Here is a 13739-nt window from a genome sequence, read left to right on the forward strand (position 1 = left end):
TAATGAAAAAAATATGCCCAAGATCTGTAAAATGTTTTAACCAATAAGATGTCTTGTTTGTACCTTTAGTATTCTCCTATTGGCTGATTTATAGATTATGTCTCTAGTCTAGTTTATCTCTATTCTTCATGTAAAGACATACAAAGCAAGATTGATTAGGCTTGATAAATTGATCATAAAAATGTAATAACTTTTGTTATAACCCTACTATAAGTTATAAGTCATAACCAACTTAAGTTTTTTTTGTTTTTCTCCTAAATAATTTAGTTGACAAGAGCTGATGTATGCCATGGCCCAACCTGTGCTTGAAGGCAATCCATTGAACCTTTACTTCAACTAATTGCAGCTGCGGGAACGTTGTTTAAAATAAACAAGGATGATATCATCCATAAATAGAGATGCAGCACTGATTGGAAATGCGATTTAAAGAGTAGGTAGGTTTTCCGCGAGTCATAAATTAAGAATAAATATTTAGGACGAAAATCACAAAACCTTTCCAACTATTCTTTATTTTTTCATATTTATATTTCTGTAACATGACCGACAGACCGACGGACCAAGTAAATTATATAATGGATACTCTTTGGTAAAAGGAAACTTATCACATAAAATATAAATAGCAGTCCAGAGAATCCATAATTTTCCTGTAACTGTTTTAACAGACGAACTAACATACAAAGTGAATTATAGAGTAGCTTTGCTATTTAACACAAAAAATTCTATTTTTAACATATTCATTCGTTTTATTACAATAATTCCCAAAAGGTACTTAAACAAAATATTTATTGAAACGCATTTTAATGGCTTTATCAATTTATTTATCTGGGCTTCAAGAAAATAAGTTAAGAAACTTTTAAAAATATGTAAGTACTCAAAAACAACTAAAAAATGGCACAAATAAAAAAATATTTTTAGTTGATTACAAGAATAAGGATTTTAAAAATATTCAAAAAAATAAAAATTAAACGCTTAGAAAGATCAAAAAGAGATTTTGACTTAAAGAAATAATAATAAGCCTCAAATTTTTCAATGTAATCAAAATTAAAACTTAAGTTGTCAGTTTGACTTTTTGTTGTACTGACTTATAAACAAAATTAATAAATTAATACAAAGGTGGGGGGGGGGGGGGGGGAAAGTGACACTTTTTAAACCAAAACTAAAAGTCAAAGGAACTCAACTAAAAAAAGAGTTACAGGTTTGACATTTTGCATGACAGTTGCTTTATAAGGGTACAATATGGAACTGTGAAGAAACGGCGTCGCAACCGGCGAAAACCGCCGAGAAAAGGCAAAAAAAATTTTCAGCGGGAAACGGCGGTTTACGGGTGTTGCGCCGCCGTTTCTTCACAGTTCCATATTTTACCCCTATAAAGCAACTGCCATGCAAAATCTCAGACCTGTAACTTTTTTTAGTTAAGTTCCTTTGTTGACTTTTAGTTTTGGTTTCAAAAAGTGTCACTTTCGCCCCCCCCCCCCCATATATAAATACCCAGATTTTTCGAAAGACTTGAAATGAATATACAGCATATTATTAGGTTTAGTCAGGGCTCGGCAGCCATGCTTCAGTTGCATGTAAACCTCAGAGAAATCAATATTTTACTATTCTAAAAGATCAGCTGAAAGTCTAGACTTTACTTAAATATGGAAGTCCCTCTTTTCAAAAAAAATTCAAAGAATCCGAACAGATTAAAATTTGAGGCTGCTGACGCTTAACTGCCGAGCCCTGGGAGTAGTACATGATGAAGTGAAATTTATATGAAAAGTATGTAAATGTAATACGATTTTAATATGATCATAAACTTATAATTATTATTTTAATGTTGAAAATTCTAAAACAAATTGAAAAATATAAAAAGTCGTCTTCAAAGGCTATAGTTTCTAAAAACAAATTTTCTTCCTAGTGCAAAAAAAAATTCTTTAGCTGCCTTTACATTGCTTGAAAATAGGTGCTGCTTGTTTTTAAGATCTCGTAATCAAGGTTTGAAGTTCCAGGGATCTAAAGGTATAAGACAATAACCGATAAATTGATGTCCATCTCTGATGATGATACACAACATTACCCCTTCTGTAGATTACAATTTGTGGATGAATCGTTTAGACACTCAACTTAATGAACCAAAAAATCATTAATTCAACAAAAGTCCCCAAAATGGTTAAGCAAATAAATAATAAAACTTTGGGGACTATTGTTATTAACAGTCCAATGTCTCCCCCACCCTGAAAAATAGCTTCACATTAAGCCCCCTCAAAAAAGCTTGGACGTCCTTAATTCCCTAGGTATTATTTATACCTTGTTGACGAGATCCTCACAATTATTTCCCTTATGAATTGTCCACATAATGAAAACTGTAAAAAAAATCTTATAAATATTTCAACTGATATTATTGATTCTTCGGGTATAGTCCCTTTCGTGACAACGCCCCTTAAGGGGCGTTCCGTTGTATTTTCACGACACCGTATTCTATGTTAAGTTAGGTGATTGCCCCGCATGGTTAGGCAATTGGCCCCGCAGGGTTAGAGCTACCTGCAGGGGCTAGAAATAGGGGAAAAATTACTGTGAAAATACGATAAAACGCCCCTTAAGAGGAGTTTCCCCAAAAGGGACTATAACCAATTCTTCTTTAATAGTTCACTCATTCCCATTTTCTTTATTATCACCCTTGGTTTCTTCTTCCAAAATATCACCAGTAGGAGTATCTTCAACCGCGGCGTTACCCGCATTTCTTTTTTCTTTGTCGCAGATTTTATTATTTTCTTGATCTGTGGTATTATTTTGGATTTGATCTTCTTCTCCTGAAATATAAGATTAATAATAATAAGATAGGTATTGTATATTAATGGACGTAGAATATACGTGGGTATTATGACTGACAGGAGAAAAAATTGTCACCAATTTATGTTGCAACATCCCCTAAAAGTAAAAAAATGTCTCACCCGCCTCGCCTCTTAATTTTAAAACTAAGGGGGATAGTGTCTATGGTCGTTAAGCACTTTGAGGGAAACCACCAAAATACCTTAAAAACCTATGTTATGAGGGGCTATTTTCACTTGCAATTTAGATTCATTTCAGGTAATACCTGGTTGTTTATTGCATCGTATTATAGACAGCTTTATTCAGATATTAAAATGAAAATAATAAGATTAAAATTAGTGTTTTCTCGTATTCATTCGTATCCGGTGCAGGATAGGAACCGGTTCTCATTCATACGAAAAAACCATGTTTATAATACGATGTAAGAAATAACTATTATTTGCCCCAAAGGCCCGGTCTAACAAAACTGGTAGGCATTACTTTTAAGATTTTTATTTTAATATTCGTGGGAAATTGTCTGTATTACAATGCTACACATAATTTTTCAATATGGCCGAGAACCAGTACTAATCCAGAGAATACTAATCTGTTTCGAAGCGATACTGGCAAAAAGTTTTCTTAGGTACCTACCTTGTTTTGATTTATTGCTATTATCTGAATCCATAGCATTATTATCACCCGTTTTACTGTGAGAATTTGATGCAGTTTCCTTCGTAGCACTGTCTCTTGAATTATCTTCAGTATGTTCTTTTTCTCCCCTCTCTATTTCTTCATTATCGTTATCTCCTTCTTCGTATGGATATAATAAGTTGCCCAATTTCTTAATCTTTAAAAAAAATCTTTAATTTAAATTATGCCCCAAGAGGTATTTGACTTACAGAGGGGGGCATACGCCCCCAACCAATTTATCAAATTAGGTTTTAAAAAGAATTTTTTTTATTTATTTTTTTTTTTTTTTCCATACCTACCTACTCAATATTTTATTCATTTTTTATTTCTTCATTTTGACCCTGCTAAAGGGAGGGGGGAGGGGCATGAAGAAATAAACAGGCCTGAAAATATTTTTCCCTCTTTTCCCTTCCTTGCTGGAAAAAACTAAGAGGAAAAAGAATAAAAAAAAATTTCAGAAGAAAATAAATTTAACTTGTGGAGAATTTACGCCCCTAGGTTAATATATTGGAATAATGATATGAATGAATTATATTATCCATTCCTGCTTCATCATCTGAATTCAACATTTGTTGATCTTCAATAAGCTGGGCTAAACAACAACCTAAATCAAACAAATTATGATAAAACATACAATAACTAGCGTTTACACCTCTGAGCTAGGCCTATGCCCCCCTCCCTTACCCCCCATTTACCAAGGGAATAGTTGCATGAAGTGCTTTTAACAAGTTTAATTGCAAGCATAAGTTAAAAATACCATCAAGCATATATAATTTTGTATTACAATAAATAGCAAACAATTTGGCACCACCAAAATAGTCATCAATATCATGCTGTTTTTGTGAAAACAGGACAGCCATTTTTGTTGCATATATCCAAAAAATATGATTTTCAAGTCTTGATATTTTTCTAACTACCTGGTAGAAAATTGAAACTCTTTCAAATTTATGTCCTATAGATGTAGTTTCAACTATTGAACTGAAAAAAAATATACAGTTTACTAAAGGGATAGTTCTACGAAGTGTATTTAAAGAGTTAAGGTACTTAGAGTAGTGAACTTTTATATGTCTTAGTAGAATATATTAGGCATTGGATAGATATGATTATATGTTAAAGAATTTTTAACATTGACCAGACCAAACTTTTTTTATTTGACAATATCTAAAAAAGTTAAAGTGATTTGCCACATAAATTACATGAGAATGGTCTATTTTTTTCCAAATATGTAAAGCCAAAACACCAATATCAGAGAATCTTTTTCCACATATTTCACAAGAGTTATAAAAAAAATTGAACAGGGGTTCCCCTTGGGACAAGTTACTTAAAAAACATAAAAATAACGTCCGGTTCATAATAGGACAGGTTTTCTATAGATTATTTTTAAAAAAATAAAAGAAAACCGTCCGGTTTACTTACAATATACACATAATCTCACGCGGAAATACCAACTAACCATACAACATAAATATATATATATATATAAAGACCATTCTCATGTAATTTATGTTGCAAATCACTAATTTTTTGAGATATTGTCAACTAAAAAAAAGTTCGGTCAGGTCAATGTTAAAATTCTTTATCGCAATCATATCTATCCAATGCCTAATATATTCTATTAAGACAAATAAAAAGATCACTACTCTAAGTACTATACTAAATATTTTATTGGTCATTCTTTGTTATGTGTATTTTGTAGTATAAAAAGTTTGAAGTTCTATTAACTAGTAAATGCTATCTAAAGTTGTATTTATGACAAAAAAGTTTTTGCCATATATAACAAGCAACGAAGTTGAAAATAAATATGAAAAACTCATTTTTAAAAAAAAAATCCCTGGTCAAATCTTTTAATTTTAATCAATAACTTTATATTATGCACTACTACGTTATTTAAAATAGAAAAACTAACAATTCACTATTTTTTTTAAAAAATGCACTTCGTGAAACTATCCCTTTAAGTTTAAATACACATTGTGCAACTACCACTTTAGTTTTAAAAGAAAACGTAATCTTTAGTGAGAGGAGAGTAATGCGATTTCTCTTGGGAGGGTGGTGGTTGGTGCCCTCCCCTAAAATATTTACAAACATTCCCATGACTTATGAGAAGCATCTTTGTAAAGGAGACCCATTTCGGTTCAGCGGTTAGCGAGATTATTCATTACACACACTGTGTGACACACAGATCCCGTTACTTTTATTTAATTATTGTCTTATCGTTATAACCCTGTTTGTTTACCTGAAAGACATCCTCCCTCCGGATCTGAGATCATACTGGTTGATAACAGCTCAGCGTCCTGCCCAAATATCAACAAAATTCAGAGATCTAAAAGGGTTAAGACAATAGCCGATAAATTCATTTATGTCCCCAATAATGTTACACAAAGATATCCCTTCTGTAGATTACAATTATAGTTGGAACGTTTGAACACTCAACTTAATGAACCAACCAAGCAAAATTCAATAATGCCCCCCCCCCCTCCCTGACCAAACTTATATTAGAAAAAGAATATTTGGGTCCTTAGATGGCGTTAAATTAACAACAACTTTGACGAAAAAAACTGTAAGCAGAGTTTTTTGTTATAAAGCTATATGTCAAAATCAAGGCTCAAAACCGGTTGAATACCAGCGGATATTAATAAGTTTCGACGCTATACTGGAAAATCAATCTAGAAGATAGTAATCGGTTTCAAAGCAATACTGAAAAATCAATTTTTATTCATTTTTTTCCTCTTATAATGGTAGGTACTAAGTTAGTTTTTTTTTCTAAATCAACTTTGGTTTTAAAAAGCATTTTTACTTCAAAAAATCCGACTTTCAAAAAGAATTTTTTGGGATTCCTGTGACGTGCTGTCTGGCAAGGGGAATTCACTTTCCGAGTCTGACGTACTGGAACTACTAGAGCTACTCGAGGAACTACTACTGGAGCTTGAGCTACTACTAAATAGATAGATAGATAATTAGATTATTAGATAGATAGATAATTAGATTATTAGATAGATAGATAACTGGTAGATAAAAAATGATGGAATTTGAGGAAATAGATAGAGATAAGTAGATAGATAGATATTATAGATAGATAGATTGATACCTTGAGCTAGTGCTACTATCAGAGCTATCACTTTCATTCCCATCTTCTTGGCGCTTGGGCTGCACTACCGAATGACCAACCTCTTGTCTTTCATGTCTACATAGATATATAATATATTCCTTATAATAAAGTAACAGGATGTCTGTGTGCATGTCTGTATCATATATATAGTAACGAAGGTTCTTGCTAACCGCTTAACCGATATGGTTCTCCTTTACAACTGGGAAGGTTTATAATAACTATAATATCACATAAAAGTTGTTGTCAAACAAGTTAAAAATCAACATGTTTTAAATAGACGTGCGAACATTCTGGTAACGATTATAGAGTTGCTACGTTTTCTGACCACTACAGGAAATCACCATGCCCATGTCCATTGATAAGACAATTTTAACATGCCCAAATTATTAAAAGAGCTAACCGTTACGGACGTACAGACCCTAATTATAGAAAAACTTCGCTTTTTAAAAACACGAATCTACCTGTGGAGACGTTCAGCAATGTTGACTAGTTTCAGCTGACGATTTACTTCTTGTAAGGATAACAATTCTCCTTGAAGTTTCTAAAAAAAAAATAGTTATTTATCGCATCGTATTATAGACAGCTCTCTACGGATATTAAATACAAAGATTAAAACTGGTATCTATCAATTATGTCTTCTTATTTTAATATTCGTGGGAAATTGTCTGTAATATGATACTATACATGATTTTTCAGTATGGTTGAAAACCGCTTATGGAAAAACACATCCTCGACACATGATACCATTACAAGCGGTTGCGCCCCTAACAACTATGGGCTCTGTATTCGAAGAGGAAGAGATGGGTAAAAAAAAAATAGAAGAAAAACCATCCCAAGACTTTATTCTGAAAAATAAAACAGCCTAAAACCAACCCGGAACCTATGTGAAGCCTCTTTAAGAAAGTCTATGCCCCGTAAAGAGAAAAATGGCAATAATACCCCACCCCCCCATCCCACCCGTTAAACGTTTTTGATAAGTGTTTATCAACTTTAAAACCTCTCATTCTAACCACACATAAGTTTTAAAAATACATTTTATTTTCCACTTCAAACCTTTGAAGCCCCTCATTTTACGCCCCTTAAACGAAAAGCTTAGACGTCCTTAGTCTGACCCCTTGGCTGGCTGGCACTGACCTGCAGGTATATTAATGGATCAATGGCTGCCAGCATCTCCAGCAGCTTGGCTTGTTTCTTTTCCAGGGCCCGAGTTTCTCGCATGATACGCTCTCGTTCCCATTTAAATACTTCTTCCTAATATATCATACAAAGATTTAGGGATTTAATAGGTAAGACAATAGTTAAATCAATATACAACCCCAATTAATAGAATTATCCCTTCTGTAGATTTAAACTATTAATTGTAAAATTTGGACACTGCTGGTTTGTACCTTTCAATCAATATTTGCTGTGACAAAAAAATAAAAGTGACATGAAGATTTTTTAGTAAAAGTATATACCTATTCAAAAAATTATACTAACAAAAAAAGGCTTTTTAAAGATAAAAAGCACTCTATAGTGCTAAAAATTATTAAGAATGAATGTCGTCTTAAACGCCCGACGTATTGAATGTATAAATGGATATAGAATACGGGGACATATTGACAGGGGAATTAGATGAGAGACTAAAATAGATAGATAGACATAAAACAGAGACTAATAAACATAGATAGATGGACATATAGCAAACCTGATGAACAGATTAATAGCCATCTCTAAAATAGATGAAGGATTATTATAGACAGATGGACATAGATTGATAAACATAGATAGATGGACATATAGCAAACCCGATAAACAGATTAAGAGCCATCTCTAAAATAGATGAAGGATTATTATAGACAGATATGGACAACATAGATTGATAAACATAGATAGATGGACATATAGCAAACCTGATGAACAGACTGATAGACATCTTCAAAATCTCGAGCACTGTATTCATCCCAAAAATTGTCATCATCCGGTGAATACCTTAAAAAAATCCATGCTTGACAAAAAAGTTTAAAGTTGCTTAATTCCATGGATCTTTCTAAAGGGATAAGACAAAGGCCGATAAATTGATGTATATCCCCAATGATAATACAAAAAATATTTGAAATATTTGGACACTCGACTCAAGTCCCCAAATTTGTTAAGCAAACGAATAAGTAAACGATATAATCAAATGAAAAATTACAAGATTAAAACCATTTAACTTTGTTAAACCAAAGGAGCAGAAGGCCCGGAATAACAAAACAGGTTTTATCATTATTATGATTTTTATTTTCTTATTTGTAGAAAACTGGCTTTATTACAAAGTGATACAGAATTTTTTTAGTATACTTTGCAACCCAGAGGATTTTAATCGGTTTTAAAGCCATACTATTAGATGAAGAATATGTATATTATGACAGGAGAAAAATTTAGGTTGAAATATCCAATATGAGGAGGTGGGATGAGGTAAAGAAGGGGGGTGGGGAAGATCGTTATTTTATCCCGCTACAGAGTTCACTTTATTATAGAACATGAAAATCTGTTGTAATATCCAAGTAATAATAAATCCATTGCCATACTGGAAATTATTTTTTTGTGATATTGTACCTGCTTGTTTCTCCTGGACCGAAGTACTGTCCTGGCATGATCATCTGGTGATGCTCACTTGACTAAATCATAATACACTTGAAAGCTGCTATAATACTAGTGTCTACGCTCTTAGAGGCCTCCAGGGTCACTTATGTTTAGAAGGGGGGGATGGAAATTGTAACATCGCCCCCATTTACAATTTTAGTTATAAAAAAGTAAAAATATCTATATTTTTTTTGAGGGGGGGGGGATTTGTTTTTAGGGGCGATTTTTCTTGGGAGGGTGTTTGTAGTGTACACTCTTCAAAAATAGTAATAAACCTTCCAAGGACCTTTGAGAAGCTAAATTACAAAGAATGATATAGGTTTAGATCCTTCAGTAGACGGACATCCTGTTACTTTCATAAAAGGATAAACTACATTCGTATCCATGGCTTGAGTATTATCAGGGATCTTAAGGGATACGACAATGGACGAAAATTTACCCTTTCTCCCTAAGTATGATATATACCTAATAATTTAACAAAAGTGTTGAAGCCAAAGTAAGTATAATTAAAAGTAAAATATCACCCCCTTTTTCACTAGGTAAGTATGATATATAATAATTTGCATTAAAAAAAAAATAAAATCAATTGTTACTGAGATATAAAAGTATATTATTCCTGGTGGTCTCTGGAGACATATTTGTCAAAGTTCCAGAACAGTTGGGAATCCTCATGATCATCAATGATAAATTGGGTGGAATTTCTAAAAACAAATGTGAACATTAATCATTTTGCTAGATATGATGCAGATTACAGTAAAAAGTTCTTAGGGTCGATTACCTGATTTTTTTGAAGATGGGGCCAAAATCAAATTAAGCTTCAACTTGTTTTTTTCATAAATAAACACATATTTTCTTAGAACGGCAAGACATTTTTTTATTCTATTACTCGAATCACAAACACCAAAGATGTGTAAGGTTGACTGAAAAGCTGCTTAAAAAGCAGTCAAATCGTCGCCGTAGATGCATTGTGATAATGAAATGTTGACAAGAGATTTCAGTCGTCTATCTTGAATAGGGACCAAGAAAACAACATCTCCCCCCCTCCAAAAAAATATTTTAGACTAAAGCTAACAAGGATAACAACATCCATAAGAAGCGAAGCACAAAAAATAAGAGATAAAAATACCGAAAAGGAGAGAGCATTAATTAAAATCAAGAAACTTTTTATCATAAAACCATTTTTACATTTTCTACATTTTCTTGTAGCATGGCTGACGGACCGACGGACAAAGTAAATTACATATTAGATGCTCATTGGTGTAGGGAATTTTAAACAAATTACATTTCCCCCAAAGCGCTACGGACTGACTGATGGACGGACAGACAAAGTAAAATATAACTTACTTGGGAGCATTCAACGAAGTGGGCCTCAGGGCAATCTTTGCTTGATTATTGTGGGGCTGTACACTGCTTGAGCTGCCACCCTCCATGGCGGAGCTAGAACTTACAAACTGAGTTCCGTCCTCATTAGTGATGAGCAGGCTCGACTTCTGTCTCTTCTTTCGCCCCTTGGCACGCCGGGGACGCTTGCGGGCTCTTCCCTACAAAAATTTAAGACGTAAAATTTTGTTTAAAAAAAAGTAGACACGTAAAAAAAGAACAATAGGTAAAAATTACACAACAAAAAAAGCATTAAAAGCAGACAAAAAAATACCTTTTGATTTTGATTATTAGGACTGACGTCCTTACCATCCTGTTGTTGACCATGGGGCGGAGTCTGGTCCTCCAGGTGCAGGGGGTTCTGTTGTTTGTGGGGCGGAGTCTGGTCCTCCGGGTGCTGGGGGTTCTGTTGTTTGTGGGGCGGAGTCTGGTCCTCCGGGTGCTGGGGGTTCTGTTGTTTGTGGGGCGGAGTCTGGTCCTCCGGGTGCTGGGGGTTCTGTTGTTTGTGGGGCGGAGTCTGGTCCTCCGGGTGCTGGGGGTTCTGTTGTTTGTGGGGCGGGGTCTGGGGACTAGCAAGCTCCCCTTGTGTACAAGACATTCTGAAAAAAAAATGTATAAATAGCTAGAATTTGTTGTTGTTTAATAAGTTATTTATCGCCTCGTATTATAACCAGCTTTCCGCGGATATTAAAATAAAAGTTTATAAGATTAAAAAAAGTTTTGATAGCCCCGAGGGGTTAAAGGTCTAGGCTAACAAAACTGGTAGCAATTTTAAGATTTTTGTTGTAGTAATACTCGTGGAAATTTGTCTGGAATACTATGCTATGCTATACATAATTTTTCAGTATGCAGGAAAACCGGTTCTAATCCAGGGGGTAATAATCGGTTTTGAAGTCATTTTAAAAACAATTCCTTTTTTGTCTCTCCTATATAACTCTCCTTTATGTGAAAGCTTTTCATAGGTTCAAGGAAGGTTTCATGCTTTTATTCATTTTTGAAAATATTGTGATGGTTTTAATCAACTTTTCTGCAATCAATTCCCTATACAAAGGGGGCAAGTATAAATGTAAATTAATTATTTTGTTGTTGTATTTATCTAAACCTTTCTCAAAATATCTATCTAGCATATATGGAAAACACATATCATTAAAGTAATTGCTGAAAAAAGGAGGGGAGGTATTCTTAGATTCAAACCTCCCACTTGACTTACACAATCCCTTTTAGAGTTTTTATACCCCAAAAAAGTGACAGGCCCCATTCCTCGTCAATTCTCTTATCTCATTGAGCACAGAAAAAAATCCTCGAATGTTGTTAGAAGCGGACTATTTTCTCATTGGTTCATTCATAAGCCAATCAGGGGACATCTCACTCCCGCATTTTCTGAAGAATCCCAACTTATCAAACATGGCCGGGTTTTAAACGTTATTTTTTATATTTAAAATTTAAAATAATGTTTAAAAACTTAATTTTGGTGTTATAATTCGCAAATGTTTTTAAAAATGACGTATTTAAGCACAATTTATAATAATAAAAATAGATAATGTCCTAAATGACTCTTAAAAACCCGCCCCATGCGCAAAGTCCTACTGCGCACACTATATTCTTTCACAAAATCAACAAAAAGTAAAATGTCAAAATATAGTTTTAAATACAAATAATACATTATAACAGTTTGTAATATTGATAAAACTAACCTTAATTAGTTGTTGGAACAAATGTCAGTGTATGTTTTCACATGAATATAATGAATTTTATCACTTTTTTTCAACGCTAAAAAGTTCTTTGTGTTGATTCGGGTGGGTTTCCAACTGAACTCATGGTTACCGACACCAAAATTTAGAAAGAAAAAAACCTAAAAAATAATTAGAAAATATTTTTAAAATTTTTTTCTAGGTTTGAAAAGGGATTTATACAACAAAAAATAACGATGTGAAATTTTAAATAAAATAAATTTGGCAGCCATGGTTTGGCTAGTCTATTGCTTGTATTTCTTGCAGCTGTCTTTTACAGATCGAGGTTTCGTGATTTTTATCTTAATTTTTGGTATAATTTAATTTTCTTTATTTTGGTATCGAACAATTTCGGTTGTAAAAAAAGTTTGGTATATTTTGGTTTGACGGGTAATATCTCAGTAACCACTGAACTGACTGGGTTCTTTTAATATCATCAATATTATAAGTCAGCAGCTATGATTGTTGAATTTCGTGGGATAAGCTTTGCAAAAAAATACATGTAGTTCAAAAATATATAGCAGGAATATAGCATGAAGAAGATTATTTATTATTATTATTATTTATTATTATTTGGATCTTACACAAGATTTTAATGCTCTCTAATGATTAAGTAAAACACTCAGGTGGCTAAAATAACGATTAAACCTTCTAATCTTCTCGTGAATACATCCCCTCCCCTCCAGGATGAACGAACTGAACAGAAAAAAAGTAAAAATTACCAACCTAAATTGACGAAAATTTCCCCCCTCTCATAATATCCACGTATATTCTGCATCAATTATTGCAAGTGGGCCCAAATATAATTAAAGATCCTAATACGCTAGAATTCTTTTGCCTAATTGAGCATCTTGGGTAACAATTCTTTTGTATAAATAATCATTATTAAATTTTGGTACATTTTTAATATCTGTTTTGGCAACCTGTTGTTTACATAATCAGCTGATTGGCAATTTGCTTCGAAGGAGGGATGGATAGATGGGAGAGAAAGGAGAAGTATTTACTGTTATGTTTCATTGTGAAGGAATAATTTGGCTAGTCAGAGTTAATAATTAGAAAGGAAAGGGCTTAAAAATTCTTTGAATAACCAGGGATCTAAAGGGATAAGACAATGGACTATAAACTAGGAAAACACAATTAAGATTTTACAAATATTAAAGCTTTTTTGTAAAAGCCATCGAATAAGAGAGTTTGTGTTTTTATTAAAATTTTGGTTACTATTGTAATTAATAGTCCAATGTCCCCTCCCTATCTGGGATCGAATAACTCTTAAATTTGTGCAGTTGGCATTTTACCAAAAGTATTGTTATATAATTATTATTTTGCAGGAATCAAGGTGGCCGGGGCAATTACACCAATCCCCAAAGTTTTAAAATAATGTTTTCTTGTTCGTTTACTTAACAACTTTGGGTACTTTTATTGAATTTTAATTTGTT

The 13739-nt window shown here is 33.1% G+C and overlaps 1 protein-coding gene across 1 annotated transcript; it reads right to left on the reverse strand.

Annotated features, from left to right (window-relative positions):
* Positions 1 to 2314: 2314 nt before the first annotated feature.
* Positions 2315 to 11171, reverse strand: LOC145330390 (uncharacterized). The gene is made up of 14 exons (XM_080175029.1): positions 10848 to 11171; positions 10538 to 10734; positions 9810 to 9894; positions 9167 to 9228; positions 8479 to 8557; positions 7721 to 7837; positions 7048 to 7127; positions 6566 to 6661; positions 6313 to 6414; positions 5714 to 5769; positions 4025 to 4084; positions 3442 to 3600; positions 2611 to 2792; positions 2315 to 2404 (listed from the first exon to the last, which is right to left on the reverse strand). Exons 1-13 carry the CDS (start codon positions 11169 to 11171, stop codon positions 2629 to 2631), a joined length of 1581 nt encoding a protein of 526 aa, XP_080031155.1. The 3' UTR covers positions 2315 to 2404; positions 2611 to 2628.
* Between the last annotated feature and the right edge of the window lie 2568 nt (positions 11172 to 13739).

This window comes from Acartia tonsa, chromosome 10, assembly GCF_053477335.1.
Source record: "Acartia tonsa isolate MP-2025a chromosome 10, ASM5347733v1, whole genome shotgun sequence".
Classification (NCBI taxonomy): domain Eukaryota; kingdom Metazoa; phylum Arthropoda; class Copepoda; order Calanoida; family Acartiidae; genus Acartia; species Acartia tonsa.